This window comes from Loxodonta africana, chromosome 7 (assembly GCF_030014295.1).
Source record: "Loxodonta africana isolate mLoxAfr1 chromosome 7, mLoxAfr1.hap2, whole genome shotgun sequence".
NCBI lineage: Eukaryota > Metazoa > Chordata > Mammalia > Proboscidea > Elephantidae > Loxodonta > Loxodonta africana.
The window spans coordinates 13,339,804-13,353,113 of record NC_087348.1 but is presented as its reverse complement, the minus strand read 5'-3'; the positions used below and the strand labels follow the sequence as shown (position 1 = coordinate 13,353,113).

At 58.9% G+C, this 13,310-nt stretch overlaps 1 protein-coding gene across 2 annotated transcripts in view; it reads right to left on the bottom strand.

Annotated features, from left to right (window-relative positions):
- SYT7 (synaptotagmin 7) overlaps positions 1-10,781 on the bottom strand; it is a 64,035-nt gene extending 53,254 nt beyond the window's left edge. For both annotated transcript variants that reach the window (XM_064287956.1, XM_064287957.1), the window contains exon 1: positions 10,705-10,781. In XM_064287956.1, the coding sequence (XP_064144026.1) occupies positions 10,705-10,735 (31 nt within the window). In that variant the 5' untranslated portion in view covers positions 10,736-10,781. The remainder of the gene's footprint in view (positions 1-10,704) is intronic.
- Between the last annotated feature and the right edge of the window lie 2,529 nt (positions 10,782-13,310).

The window sequence follows — 13,310 nt, the reverse complement described above, 5'->3', positions numbered from 1 at the left end:
TGCCGTGTGGGGTGGCAGGTGCAACGGAGCAAGGGTGGCTAGAGGCTAGAAGAAGCAAAGGAAGCATTTATGGAGCACTGGGTGGGAGGGTTCTGCATGGGTTATAATTGCAGCGAACATTATTAAGCACTTACTGGGTGCTGTGTACCAGACCACTGCAGACATTATTGTGCAGGCTCTCATTTAATCCCCATGATAACCCTATAAAGTACGTATTACAGATATCCCATTATAGGGAAAATTGAGACTCAGGAGGGCTGAATGAGTTGGCCGAGTCCACACAGCTAGCCAGTAGCATGGTCCTTACTCAGCAATTGACCACTTTAAGGCCGCTACCCTGAGGGCCCCTTCATTCTGGGCATTATCTTGGGATGCTCAAGATCCCAGCCCAATCCTGGCAGAATCTGGGCCTCAGACAGCAATGGGGTTGCAGTCCTGTGTTGTGGGGGCTTCTTCTGGCCCAAAGAGGGGCAGTATCATGAGGTCCTAGTCTTGGAACAAGCCCTGTTCCAAGGCACTGGAAACTGATCTCTAGTCCGACTTTGTCACTAAGTCACTGCAAAACTTTGGGTAGGTCTCTTGCTTTCTCTAGGCCTTCATGCTCCCAACTGTACTACTAAAGGGTGGGGCCAGAGAATAAGAGCTAATGCATACATGGTGCTAGCTTTGTGCCAGGTAGCCTTCTAGACAGTTTACACACATTACCTAGGCTCTGTGCCAAGCATGGTTCTAGGTGGTTTACATATATTAACTCATTGAATCCTCCCAAAAGCCACTTCACAGATAAGGCACTGAAAGATTAAGTAACTTTCTCAGGGTCACACAGCTAATTAGTATATGGCAGATCTGGGATTTTGAACCCCATTACCTCTAGTTCCAGTGGCGCTTCCAGACTAAGACAGACTAAGAAGAAAGGCCTGGCAGCCTACTTCCAAAAATTAGCCAACGAAAACCCTACAGATCACAACGGTCTGATCCACAACTGATCAAGGAGATCGTGTAAGACCAGGGAGCACTCTATTCCACTATGCATGGGGTTATCACGAGTTGGGGGTGGACTTGACGGCAGCTAACAACTTTCGGTCCAGAACACACGCTGTTAACTGCCACTGTGCACTGATTCCCTAAGAAACCTCTCAGCCCCTGTGTGGTGTCCCAGAGAGGTCTGCCCTTGTGCCCCTGCCCAATCACACTTCAAGCATGCACACAGCTGCGGTCTGCATGAAAAGACATGTGCTTGCTCATGCTTCCACACCCACTCCTGAGCTTCCCCCAACTTCTACCTGGAATAGCCACATTCAGTCACACATTTCCACAAGCATCCTGGCACCAAGAGCAGGTCAGCTGCAGGAAGACTGTGCGGGCGCACACACACGTGTCCCCCTCTGGGCCCTGGTTGACTCGTGGGGGCCATGTGCCATGCTGCAGCGCACAGCCACGCAGCAGTGACGTGGGCCACCACACCCCTTTTCCTCTACCCCCTGGAGTGCCTGGGTGGCTCGCACGTCACATTGCGCACCTGCCAGCACCCCCATCCACACTGCCTTCCTCACACCTCTCCCTCAGCAGAAGCGGGCACCTCCCCTCTCCAGGAAGGAAGCAGGCACAGGCCCAGCCTGGCTCCCACAGCCTAAAGATGCCAGCCAACCCCAGGGATGGGGAGGGGGAAGATGTATCAGCCAGAGGCTCTGGTGGGCCTGGGGTCCACAGGTCACATCTGAGGATGAGCCTTCCCTTAGGTGTGAGTGCCTGAGCTGAACTCTCAAGACCCCAGAGACCCAGGCATAGGGCCAGACAGGGAACCTGAGGACGGAGGGTCTGCCCATCCACCCCAAGCAGGGTCCCTCTGGTGGAGTTCTCACTCCACTCCCCGCTCCCACCGCCCCATCCCTGGTCCCTGCTCTCTCCTCCCCCTGCCCAAGCATCTCAGAGTTCTGGGTATTTTTAGGCCTCAGCTGACAGGCTGTGAAATCGCTCCCTTCGCACCTCCCCAACCAGGCGGGGGCTGGAGAGGGAGGAACGGGGTTGGGAGGGGGCACACATAGCCAATTCATCAGGCTTCTCCAGCACTGGAAGGTGCCAAGTAGGGAGTGAGGGGTTCCTCTCCTTCTTTCTCCTGGATCCTCCCCTTGAGTGAGAAGATCCCCTCTGCCTTGCTGGCAGAGAGGAAGCCGGGAGTGGGGAGAGAAGGCTTCACTCCAGGGAACTGAGAATAAAACCTTTAGGGGACACCCCGAGATGAAGGGAGGCACTAAGGACACCATGTGAGACCACCTCTGCAGCCAATACCCACTCCCAGCCCTTCCTCCCGAGTCATAGGCTGAGAGGCAGGATGGCTGGGATCCTCCCAGGATTCAACAGGCATCAGGCAGTATAGTCCAGGGGTTAAGGCTGAGGCTCTGGAGTCAGGCCAACTTGAAATCTCATCCCTGCTCCATCTCTCTGAGCCTCAGTTTCCTCATCTGTATGACAGTGATAATACTATCTCGCTGGCAGGGTCGCTGTAACCATTAACTGAGGTGATGAACGTAAAGAACAAGGCAGTTTGCAGACCCACCCGGCACTGCTGGGAGAATCTTTCCCTGACCAGCAATTCTTTCTCTCTGTCCTTTCTCTGCGTGGGCTTCTTACCACAATCCCCAAGGCAGGGGCCTACAGTTCATTCCTTCATTGGGTTCTTTGGTGCTTGCTGCCCCCATCCCAGGGAGACAGACCCCCAGCCTCCCCTGGATAGGGTGATGTAGCCCACCCCACTCCATTGCAGGACACGCATATACATCATGTGTGCACATGGACCAAATGCCAGCACGCATGTGTGCAGCCGATGCCTCGGTGTGAGGGCGTTGCCCTGGGACGACCCCTGCAGGAAGTGGGAAGACGTACCAAGCCCTGCTGTGAACGGGCCCCTGTGCCAGGGGCTGTGGGCACAGGGAGGGGGGCGGCCCGCCTAGTTGCCTTGGAGACAGGTTGGCTCTGGTGGGGCTCTGGAGCTCAGGCCTGGCAGCTGGAGTGTGAGTCGTGTGGCTTCCCCAGGGCCCAGCCCTGATGCCCACGGTGGGGGGTAGGGTGTACAGGCAATCTTCGGAAGCACTTTTGCTGTGTCCACTGGGCCCTGGGCCTGTCCATCTCTGTCCTGGGCACCCTGGCTCTCCATTCCTTTCTGGGAGGCCTCCTGGTAGCCAGCCACCTAGGTAAGGCCCCTCAGGGTGCTCATCCAAGCCCATCGGCACCAGACTGTGCCTTTGGCTGCCCATTACACACCATGAGCTCTCCAGGGCAGGGCCCAGTCCAGCTGGACCACAGCCCTCCCAGCGCAGGTGCTTTGAATCAGCCCTGTACAGGTGAGAGACTGAGAAGGGGCTGGGCAGAAGTGGGGACAGGTATGTTAATGGCTGGAACTCTGGCTCCAGAACCTGCCTTCCTCCAGGCATCCTACCCTTCACACTGCCAGATGTGAAGCTCTTTGTAAAGAGCTGCTTGAAAGCCATCTAGGACTTTCCGCTGCCTTCATTTAAAAACAAACAAGCAACCAAAAAAGCCCCCAAACCCACAAAAAACCGTTTTTCTATCTCAGTGCCAGGCCCTTCATACCAACCTTCCTTCCCAAGCTTCAGCCTCTACTGTTGTTGTCGTTAAGTGCTGTCAAGTTGATTTCGACTCATAGTGACCCCATGCCTTCTAGTGGCCCTATGCAACAGAGTAGAGCTGCCCCATCGGGTCTTCCTGGTGTAATCTTGACCGAAACAGATCACCAGGTCTTTCGCCTATGAAGTTACTGGGTAGGTTTGAGTCGCCAGCCTTTGGGTTAGCAGACAAGCACTTACCTGTTTGTGCCACCAGGGCCCCTGCTACTTTCCTGAGAAGGCCTACCTTCCAGTCCCGTTCAGGCACTCCCCACTCCTGAATTGGCCAAGACCTCCCAAAGCCTGAGACCTTCACATGGGCTGTCCCTCCACATGCAAGGCCTCACCTCTGCCTGTTCACATGCAAGTTCTTTTAGTCTTCCTTCAAGACCGCTGGAGCTAAGGCTGATGCTCTTGGGTCTCGTGGTGTGGCTGGATTCCAAAACCGACTTCTAACCTTTCACACCCACTTCCCAGGTGATGGTGAGGATGGATGAACTAATGCATCACTTGCCAAGGACAGTGCCTGGCACACAGTGAGCCCTCAACATACTGTTGATATCCTGATGGTAATTAACCCACACTGCCTCGGTGAAGCCCTCCCCAGCTCCTCCCCTACCCAGGCTGAGGCAGGCATGTCCTTCTCAGCTTCCGGAACCCTCATCCCACACATCAATCATTCTGAGCAGGGGAATGTTGATGACAGCTGCCGTTGGCTGAGTGTTTACTATGTGCTGGGCTCAATGCTAAGTACTTTTCCCACGTTATCTCACCTCACTGTCTCAACCACCATTATCCCCATTTCACAGAGCAGGAAACTGAGGCCAGGGTAGAGGAGTCACTTGCTCCAGGGACACTGCAGCAACTGTCTCTGCCAGCATTGAAATGGACAGCTGTTTGACCCTGAGCCCTGGCTTGAGCAAGCCATTCCTTGCACATATGTAAAGTGCTTAGCACATCCTGAGCGCTCCACAAATGGCATCTTGCTAATATTGTTGTTATTGTTATTACCAGGGGAAGTCCCTAGGCTGGACGCCCTACAAAGCACAGAGAAAAAAAGTGAGGGCTCAGAGGGGATCTTGGCCTGCTAGGGACTGGGGCTCAGGAAGGCAAGGAGGTATGCAGGGAGCCCCAATATCTGGGCCCAGAGGATCAGGGGAACCTGAGGGACCCTGCAGTGAACCAATGCCCGACTGGGACCTGGCCGGGCAGAGCGGCAAGGGCCTGCCATGTGCTGGCCATGGCTCTCTGGCCCCGCTGACACCACCCTGTGGTAATGAGACGGATCCAATCTGTACCCAGGGCCCTGGTGGGAGCAGCTGCCTCGGCAGGGTTTGAAGTAATTTAATTGGGCACATTAGCCACACAGCTCTCTCCTCCATTCCCCCTGTGTGGGGCCTTATGCAGGCGCCCCTTCGGTCTCCCACGCCTCATGTTGCCCTACCCTGGCTCTTGGGGGCTCTACGACACTCCACCACCAGCACTACCCAACCCCCGCCTACTAGGACCAACCCCTTGGCACCTCTCCTCTCCTTCCTGAGGCTCTTGGGGGTTCTAGAACCAGAGGGCTAGGGGCCCCCTTAGGCCCCAAGTTCTCCCCTTTCTCTGACGCAAGCAGCAACTATGGGAGCCCACTGAGCCCGGGCTCAGACCTCTCCCTCCTGTCTTCCCTAGTGGGCAGAACAAGGTCACCCCCTTTCTTCCTCAGCCAGCCCCTGAAGTCCCCCACCCCCTGCACTCCGGGAAGGGCAGTGAAGGAACGGGGCCGGCAGCACGTACCGATTCCACCAGCATCCTTGGGTTTGTCGCTGTCAGAGTCGCTATCTTCCTCTTAGGCCTCTGGGGGAGGGGTGGGTATGCACATACGTAGAACCAGACAGTCACGAACACACAGACAAGCCCAGGCAGGCACACAGGCCCACAAGCACGCACACACTCTCATGCAAATGGCCAGATCTGCGTCCACAGCCATGATGGCAGCACTGCCAGGTGAGCCCAGGCTCCCAGCTGAAGGAGGAGTAAGAGGCGGCAGGTGGGAAGGCGGGGCAGGGGGCAGCCAGGGACCCTGGAGGGCACAGGCCCTACCCGGCTAGGGACAAGGCCTGGGGAGGCACCCTCCCCCAGCACTTGCCGTCACAGCTCCCCAGGCACCTGGATGCACCTCACTACAAATATACTCATTAGCCGCTGTTTACAACGGGCGCGGCACTCCGATGAGCGCAGCTATTACGGCCCGTCCAGCTGCCGCCGGAGCCTGGAGCCCTCCCCGCCCCGCAGGCTCACGTAGGTGCACACACACCCACACCAAAGCCCAGCGCTTCCCCCTGCAGCCCCACCCTCCCCAGGCACCGGGCTGCAACCCCACACTCAGTCTCAATCACATGAATATAACCATCCCCAAGCATTCCAGCTCACCATACAAGTCAGCTCCCGACACACCTCTCCCAAGAGGCCCTTCCTGGTGGAAACTATGGAGCCCCCCTCCCCCAACCCAGAGCAGGCTCAAGGCACCAGCCGCCTTCCCACCAACTGGGCTCAGAATTCCAGGCGCAGGCTCTGGGCGGCATCCAGCCCCTTCCACAGGTCCCAAGCTGTCTGCCAACTTGGTTCCAACCCTTGGGGAATTCACTGGGTGAGACCAGAGCCCTGCCCTCCAGACAGAAGTTGGATGGGGCCCAGCGGGGCTGCCCCTATCACCTGGAAGGCCAGGGACCTCCATGTCATGAAACTGGCACAACTCACCTGGCACCACCGGCTGGGGTTCCCTGGCAAGGCAGGCGGGCACCCGGGCTGGGCCTGGCACAGGCTGGCTCCGGCACCTGGCCAGGCCAGTGACCGCCCTGACGGAGAAGGCTGACCTCACCAGCTGAATGTGCCACCTGCTGGGCATTGCCCAGGAAGCAGGGGGCCAGCTCCACTCGGGATCCATGCCCACCTGGGATGCCTCGGTGCCTCTGGGGTGCAGACTCTGCCTCCAGACAGGTCTGGGCCTCCCGCCCCCTAGGATCCCCCCTCACCAGCTTCTCTCCCTGCTGTTCCCAGCCTCACTCCCCTGGGGGAAGCAGATACTGAAAACGGTCCATCAGATTCAATAAGGATTCAAAGTCCCTGAGAGAATAGGAGGTGGGTGGGAGTGAGGGTACAGGGAGGGAGGGGGTGGGAGTGGAGGAGAACCACCCACCCCTCCTCTCCCTCTTTCCTTACCCTCACTACATCCTGTAAGAGCAGAGCTGGAGGGTGAGAGGGGACATCCCCCCATTCATTGAGGTCTTTTTTGACCTCAATGCCTCTTAGGCTGGAGCCTGGGGTCACCCAGCGGCAGGGCCTATCTATCAGTCAAGGCCTGTCTCTCGCTCACCTGACACCCACCTGTTCTCCTGCCCTCTAAGCTGTCCCCTCACCTGGCCCTCACCTGGCTTGTATGACTCTACCCCATTCTACCCTGCTCTGGCCCCTTCCCTCCAGTGAAGCGGGGCTTTGGAGCTATCTCCCTGCCCACTTCCCCCCCGCTGACCCAATCCTTGAGCCCTTTCCACAAGGCCACTGAATACCACAAACTGGGGCCAAGAGGAGCCTGTCTCCACGGTGACACCACAGCTTGGGGGTGTGCGCTACCTGGGCCGAAGCTTCCCCGAACAACCCCACCCCCTCCTGACCTGCATTTCAGACCTGCTCAGTTCCAGGTGCTTCTCCCTGCCATGGCCTGTTGGCAGGTCATTTGCTCTTCAGTCCCAGGCTCTGACCCAAGCCCTGGATGCAGGTGAGGGGGGCCTGGCCCTGTGCAGGGCAGGCACGGGGTGTCAGTGAAATGAAATGATCAAGCCAAGTCAATGCCCTGGTTTCTAACCCTGGTGGCCATCACGGCACACCCCTGATCTGCCTATTCAGCCATACCCCTAACTCCTGGCCCACACACAGCCCGCCAGCTCTGCCCCTGACTTGTGCCCAGTGGGGGAGGTCTGGCCTGGACCATCTCGTGGACTTTTCTGCCTTGAGAGTGGAAACCCCCAATGCCCATTCCTGATTTTGGACACAAGTCCTTCTGCCCCCACACACCGAGGGAACAACCTGCCTGGCCAAGCTGCTATAGGGGACAGAGTCCACTGACAGGTGGGACAGATGGAGGCTCCAAGCCCTATGACCCCAGGGAGGAGGCTCCCAAGGGGCTGGGAGACAGGGAGGCTGCCACCAGGACCTGACCTCCCCCAGCTCTGCTGTACCTCCCCAGCCTGTCCCCTGCTGGCCTTCTTACCAGCTCACCGCAAGGTCACCTCTCCCTCCTCCCTCCTGCCTGCCCACTGCAACGCTGACCCCTGCAGGCCTGCTGAGGCCCTGCCTGGCCCGGGACAGGTTGGCCAAGGGAACTGGAGGCCTGGACAGGCCAGCTGGGGGATGACCAGAGGGGGAAGGCTGAGGGCAGGGACAGGTCAGTGTGTCTACAGGAGGGGGCAAGGGGAGGCTGCAGGCATGGTTGGTGGAGGCTGGCAGAGTTTGGAGCAGGAGCCCATAGTGTGTGTGGGAGGGGGGCTGGCTTGCATTCTTCATTGGGCTCTGTTTTTTTCCCACAGTTCCTTGCTTCATCCATAATAGATCAGGGAGTGAAGTGCTGGGGGGCCAGGAGCCCGAGTGGGGGAGGGAGTCACACCTATCACCTATTGGGTAGCTCTTGGCATCAGGCTGTGCCCTGTGGGGATCTGCAGAGTGAGTGGGATGAGGGAGGGAGTAACTTGGAGACCCCTGGGAACCAGCCTGGGGTGTGAGGGAGCAGGAGATAAAAAAGAAGGGATTGGGCCACAGGTGTTCCTAGGAGTGGGATGAGGGGGTTAGGAAGTCAAAGAACCAGGGGAGAGAGAAGGGACTGGCCTAACACAGGAACTAATTTGCATATTTCACTCCCACCTGGTGCCAGCTGAAGGGGAGGTGAGGTGCAAAAATGGCGGACACAGAGCTATGGTGGCAAGGAGGGGACATGGGGACCTGGGGTGAGCTGAGAGGAGGAAAGGTCTAGCCTGGAGCTGATGGGATCGTAGGAGATGGGTGGGATGCCAGGGGCACAGACGCCAGACAGAGGTCTCTGATCCCTCAGAGGCTGCCAGAGGACTAGGATCAAAAGCAGACACCTTCTCCAATCTATTTCTGACCTTACCCAGTCAGGTGCCCACACCAGAGAAAAGTAAGCCTCAGGCCAGCCCCTTCCCCAGTCAGAGCTGCCCCTGCCCTGGGCACTGGTGGACCCTGTATTGCAGCTTGAATGAGCAGGACAGCCCCCCACCCCCGACAGGCAGGGAGGCCAATTCCAAGAGCAGAAGAGGGAAAAGTCTAGGGGCTGCCACACACCAGGGCAGCAGTGACTCCCAGGCCCTTTGGCCAGAAGATACTTAGCACATTAAGTTGGCCTCCGTGGAGAGGGCAGAGGTGCTTGGAGGGGTGGTGATGTCATGTGTCCAGGCATGGGAGGGAAGAGAAAGGAGGGAGAGGGGACAAGAGCAGGGCCCCAGGCAACTGACCTAACAGGAATGGGGAGGCTGCCAGCCTGGCAAGGCAAGAGGAGGGGAGTGTCCTCACTGCATCCTCCCTTCTTTCCTTATACCCCAGATCTGGCCTCTGAACTAAGTTATTAGCTCCTGAGAGTGGTCCAAGTGCTGGGAGCTGGTGGCCTTTCGGGGGGAAGGTGTCAGGGTAGATGACCAGGGTCCAGGCAGACGAGGGGATGGGTCTCCAAAGGCACTGTGCCTTCAGCCCTCACTTAGAAGACATTCATAGAGGCTGAGTCTCTTTCACCCTTATGCCCAAGTACAGAGGGAGTGCAAATCCTGGAGCTGGTAGGTTGTTCTCAATCATGGCTGAACGATGGGGTGAGAGTAGACCCTGAAGGAGGCAGGGGCAGGCAGAGGCCGCCCCTAGAGGGAAGAGAGCTGATGTGGGGCTGGGGCAAGTGCGGGCAAAGCCAGCACCCACTGGACTTGCCCTCAACAGCTTGAGGGGCTCCAGGTCCCTTCTGGGGAGGGTTTTGGGTGCTATCCTCTCCCCCAGCATCCCACCCCCAGGAGATCCACAGCAGTGAGCCCCTAGGCTCTTCATCTGGGAGCAAGTCCTCAGGTTGGAGTGTCACTCTTTCAGCGTCAGAGGGAAGCCCAGAGACACAGACCCTGTTGCCAGAGCTGGCCAGCTGAAGGTGCTGGGCCTGGGGTGGGGCACCCTAGGTGGAAGCTGGGACTTAGCCTGGGCGGGAGCTGCAGTGGACCTGCCTACAGGTGGGCATAGGGTGAGGAGGCGTCGAGAGCCAGGGAGGAAATGGCAGAGCAATTTTCCAAGGAAGGAGGCTAGATTCCTTGGCCGCAAGGATGCCAAGCAGACGTGGGCTCCCAGGCCACTCCCCTGGCTGGGAGAAACGCAGGGGAGCACAGCCCCTCCCCCCTTCCCCTCACAGGGCTGGAGTGAGTTTGGGGTTCTTTGCTTCCCCCTTCCCCGAGCCTATGAGCACATTCCCCTGCCACCCCCATTCTCACCACCCTCTGCTCTTTTTCCCTTCAGGTACCCTTGCCGCCCCTTTCCACGCTCCTGCAGATCCCCCCCCGCCCCGACCCCCTTGCCAGCTGCTGCACAAGATCCCCACTTGTCCCCTGGCATCCTCTCAAGTCATAGTTGGCACCGCCGATGCCACTCCGCTCCCCGGTGCCCACAACCTTTGTCCCAAAGCTGCCTGGGATTCTCGCCCTGGAGTCCCCCCCTCGCCGGCACCCCCTGGGCACTAGTGCTGAGGAACTGGGGACGCCTCCGAGGGCACCGGCTCCTCGCTCCACCACCCACGTTGTCCTTGGGCCGCTGGGGGTGGGGGGGAGGTCCTTGCGGGGACACTGCGAAGCCGGCACCAGGCATCCAGCCTGGCAGTGCCCGGACTGCGGGGGTCCGGGTCCGAGCTGTGGCCGCTCCAACCCGCGCCCCTCGGGCTGGGAGGATCCTAGCGGGAGTCCGTGCGGCTCCGCGGGCAGCAGTCCGGGGCTGGCTTCGAGCCGGCGCCCCGCGCTGCCGCCGTCCTGCCCGCCGGTGCGGGGCGCCCCAGGAGCGGGGCCGCGCTTACCTGGGCTGGCCGCCTCCAGGTCCCGGTACATGGTCCCTTGTGTCCGGCTCCCTCCGGGCTCCTCAGAGCCTCCCGCGGCCGCACGCTGCTCTGCCGCCGCTGCAGGGCATGGGGCCGGGCGACCCCCGGGGGCGGGTCCGAGGGCGGGGGCCGCGCGGCTGCACCGAGCGCAGAGCCGGGGAGCGGGGGCCGCCCGCCCGCCGAGCACGCCGCCGCCGCTGAGCCGCGCCGAGCCGCCTCCCTCCGGCCTGCGCGCCGCGTGTGCGCGCCGGAGCGTGTGTGAGTGTGTACGAGGCCGTGTGTATGTGTGTGTGTGTGAGCGCGTGTGTGAGCGCGCCCCGGGCCCCGCCGGCGCCGCCCGGGCCCCCTGCTGCCCACTACTGGCCGCGCCGCGCACTGCAGCCCGCGCCCGCCGCCGCCGCCGGGAGCCGCCCCGAGGGCACCGCCACCGCCCCGCGCCGCGCCTGCCTGCAGCCCCCGCGGGGAGCACAGCAGAGCCCAATCCTGGGCTTCTCTAGCCTGCGGGTCCGGGCGTGCCGCGCGACCAGCCCGGCCTGTGCGCCCCTGATGGCGGCAGCCCGGCACGGGGCAGGACCGCCGAGCCAGCCACCTCCTCCGAGGTGCCCTTTGACTCCGATCCAAATGGCGTGGAGATCCATGCCGGGTTTTCCGCTTGATGGCGCCTCGAGGGCGTCAGCTCCGGACTCGACAAGGCGGCTGGCCGGGGAAGGCGGGTTGGTATATGGGAAGATCAGGAGTGGAATATTTGCCAGCGCGGAGTTTGGATCCGCCACCCTTTGGCCGTTCCCGGAGCTCGCACACAGCTAGAGCCAAAAACTCTAGGTTCTCTGCCCTGGGCGGGGGACTAATCCTAGTGACTCTCCCCACTTCAGCCCTTTTAGCCTCTGCTCATACCTCTCTCGCACCCACTTCTCCACCGCCCCACCCCCATCTTTTCTTGACCTCAACCCTTCAGCGGGTAGGAAGGAAATCCCTCCTTGCCCTTCCAACTCTGGGGGCCTCTTGGCCCCTCTGCCGCTCACAACAGCACCGATCAGGAGAATCTCCGTTCTTTCCTCTACAGAATTCTGAGGGGAAGGAGAAGGGACCCTTCTGCCAAGGATGTTAAAGGCTTGGATCTGAAACGTTGGCGGTTTTCAGGGTCAGAAAGCTCTCTGCACACACCAACACATATAATCACGTATTCCCCACCCCTGCAGGCACACAAACACACCTCCTACTCAAAGAGTCACGGACTCCAAGCTTCACACAGTATAGGTCTCCTGCCCCCGCACGGGAGGTGTGGGCAGGAGGGCAAAATCCCTTAGGCAGCATCCTGCCCTCCCCTCCATGGCGAATTCCCTTCTCAGGTGTGTTCTCAGGGCATCAGGCTTTCCAGAGTCAAAGGGTCCTGCTCCCACCCCCAAGAAATCCACGTCACTGACTTTATACTGCACAGCGCACGTCCAGCCACACCTCTGCCTTCCCACAGCGCTGCAGGCAGCCAGGACCCCTAGGGACAAACCTCATCTCAACTCTCCCGCAGCACACACACCCACAGACCCCATCCCCTTGAACTCACATGGAGTCTCTCTCTCTCTCTCTCTCTCTCTCAAGCACATGCATCCTCACACATATATTCACCTCCACCCACAGCTTTTCCGGTTGAGAAACAGATAAGGAAATTCCCCAAGCAAACCTCCATGAAGACTATTCCGGTGGAGAACAGATTTCCTTGGGTTGAATGTTCTAATTAAAAATGGAAGGAGAAAAGGCATCTGTAGGTTCTAGCTCATAGTTCCTCAGTGGCCAGAAACCCCCAGATCAAAGATCATTCTGTTCCACACACCGAGGAGTGATCCACACTCCCCTTTTGAGCCTGGCAAACCCCAGGAAGCCAAGCCAGTAGGCCAGAAATACAGGGACTCCAGGCCCTCTCCTCCTCCTGCCTCCCATTGCCCTAGAAAAGAACAAACAAGACAGGTTGCCCCAGCACTGAGCACTCAAACAGGCTCCTGGTCCAGGTACAGCCAGAATTCCTCATCGATGCAACTCAACAGGTCTTTATGAAGCATCTAGAATCACAGAGGTTTTCAGAATTGGAAAGAAGACACCTCTCAGGTGACAGATGGGGAAGGAACTGATGCAGGGAGCTACGGGCCCTGGAGCTAAGAGCCCAGGAAACTGATAAGAAAACAGGGGGTAGAACACTTGGTTGGTTCCCAGCCTTTTATAAACTGTAGTGGGATTCAGGAGAAGACCCAGTGCTGGCTCCCACCTGAGAGCTTACAGCCTGCGCCTTAAAGCAATACAAATCCCAATCTCTTTTACTCTCAGCAGGCATTACACAGCATTGTTCCAGAATGGTGGAGCTAGGTGGCCCCTCAGATACACTGGATATATCTTATGGCATATAGTTGCAGAAACTGATACGCCAGAGGATTGGGGGCCTTGGGTGGTTTTTTTCCTTCCTGCCTGCATTATCGACACCCTGCCTCTGGGCCTCAGTCACTTTGTCTAGGGGATCCAGAGTCCTTGGACAGGGCAAGGGGTTTTTCTTTATATATGGCCTTTCTAGCCCTGGGTTTGTAGTTCTGCGAAGATGA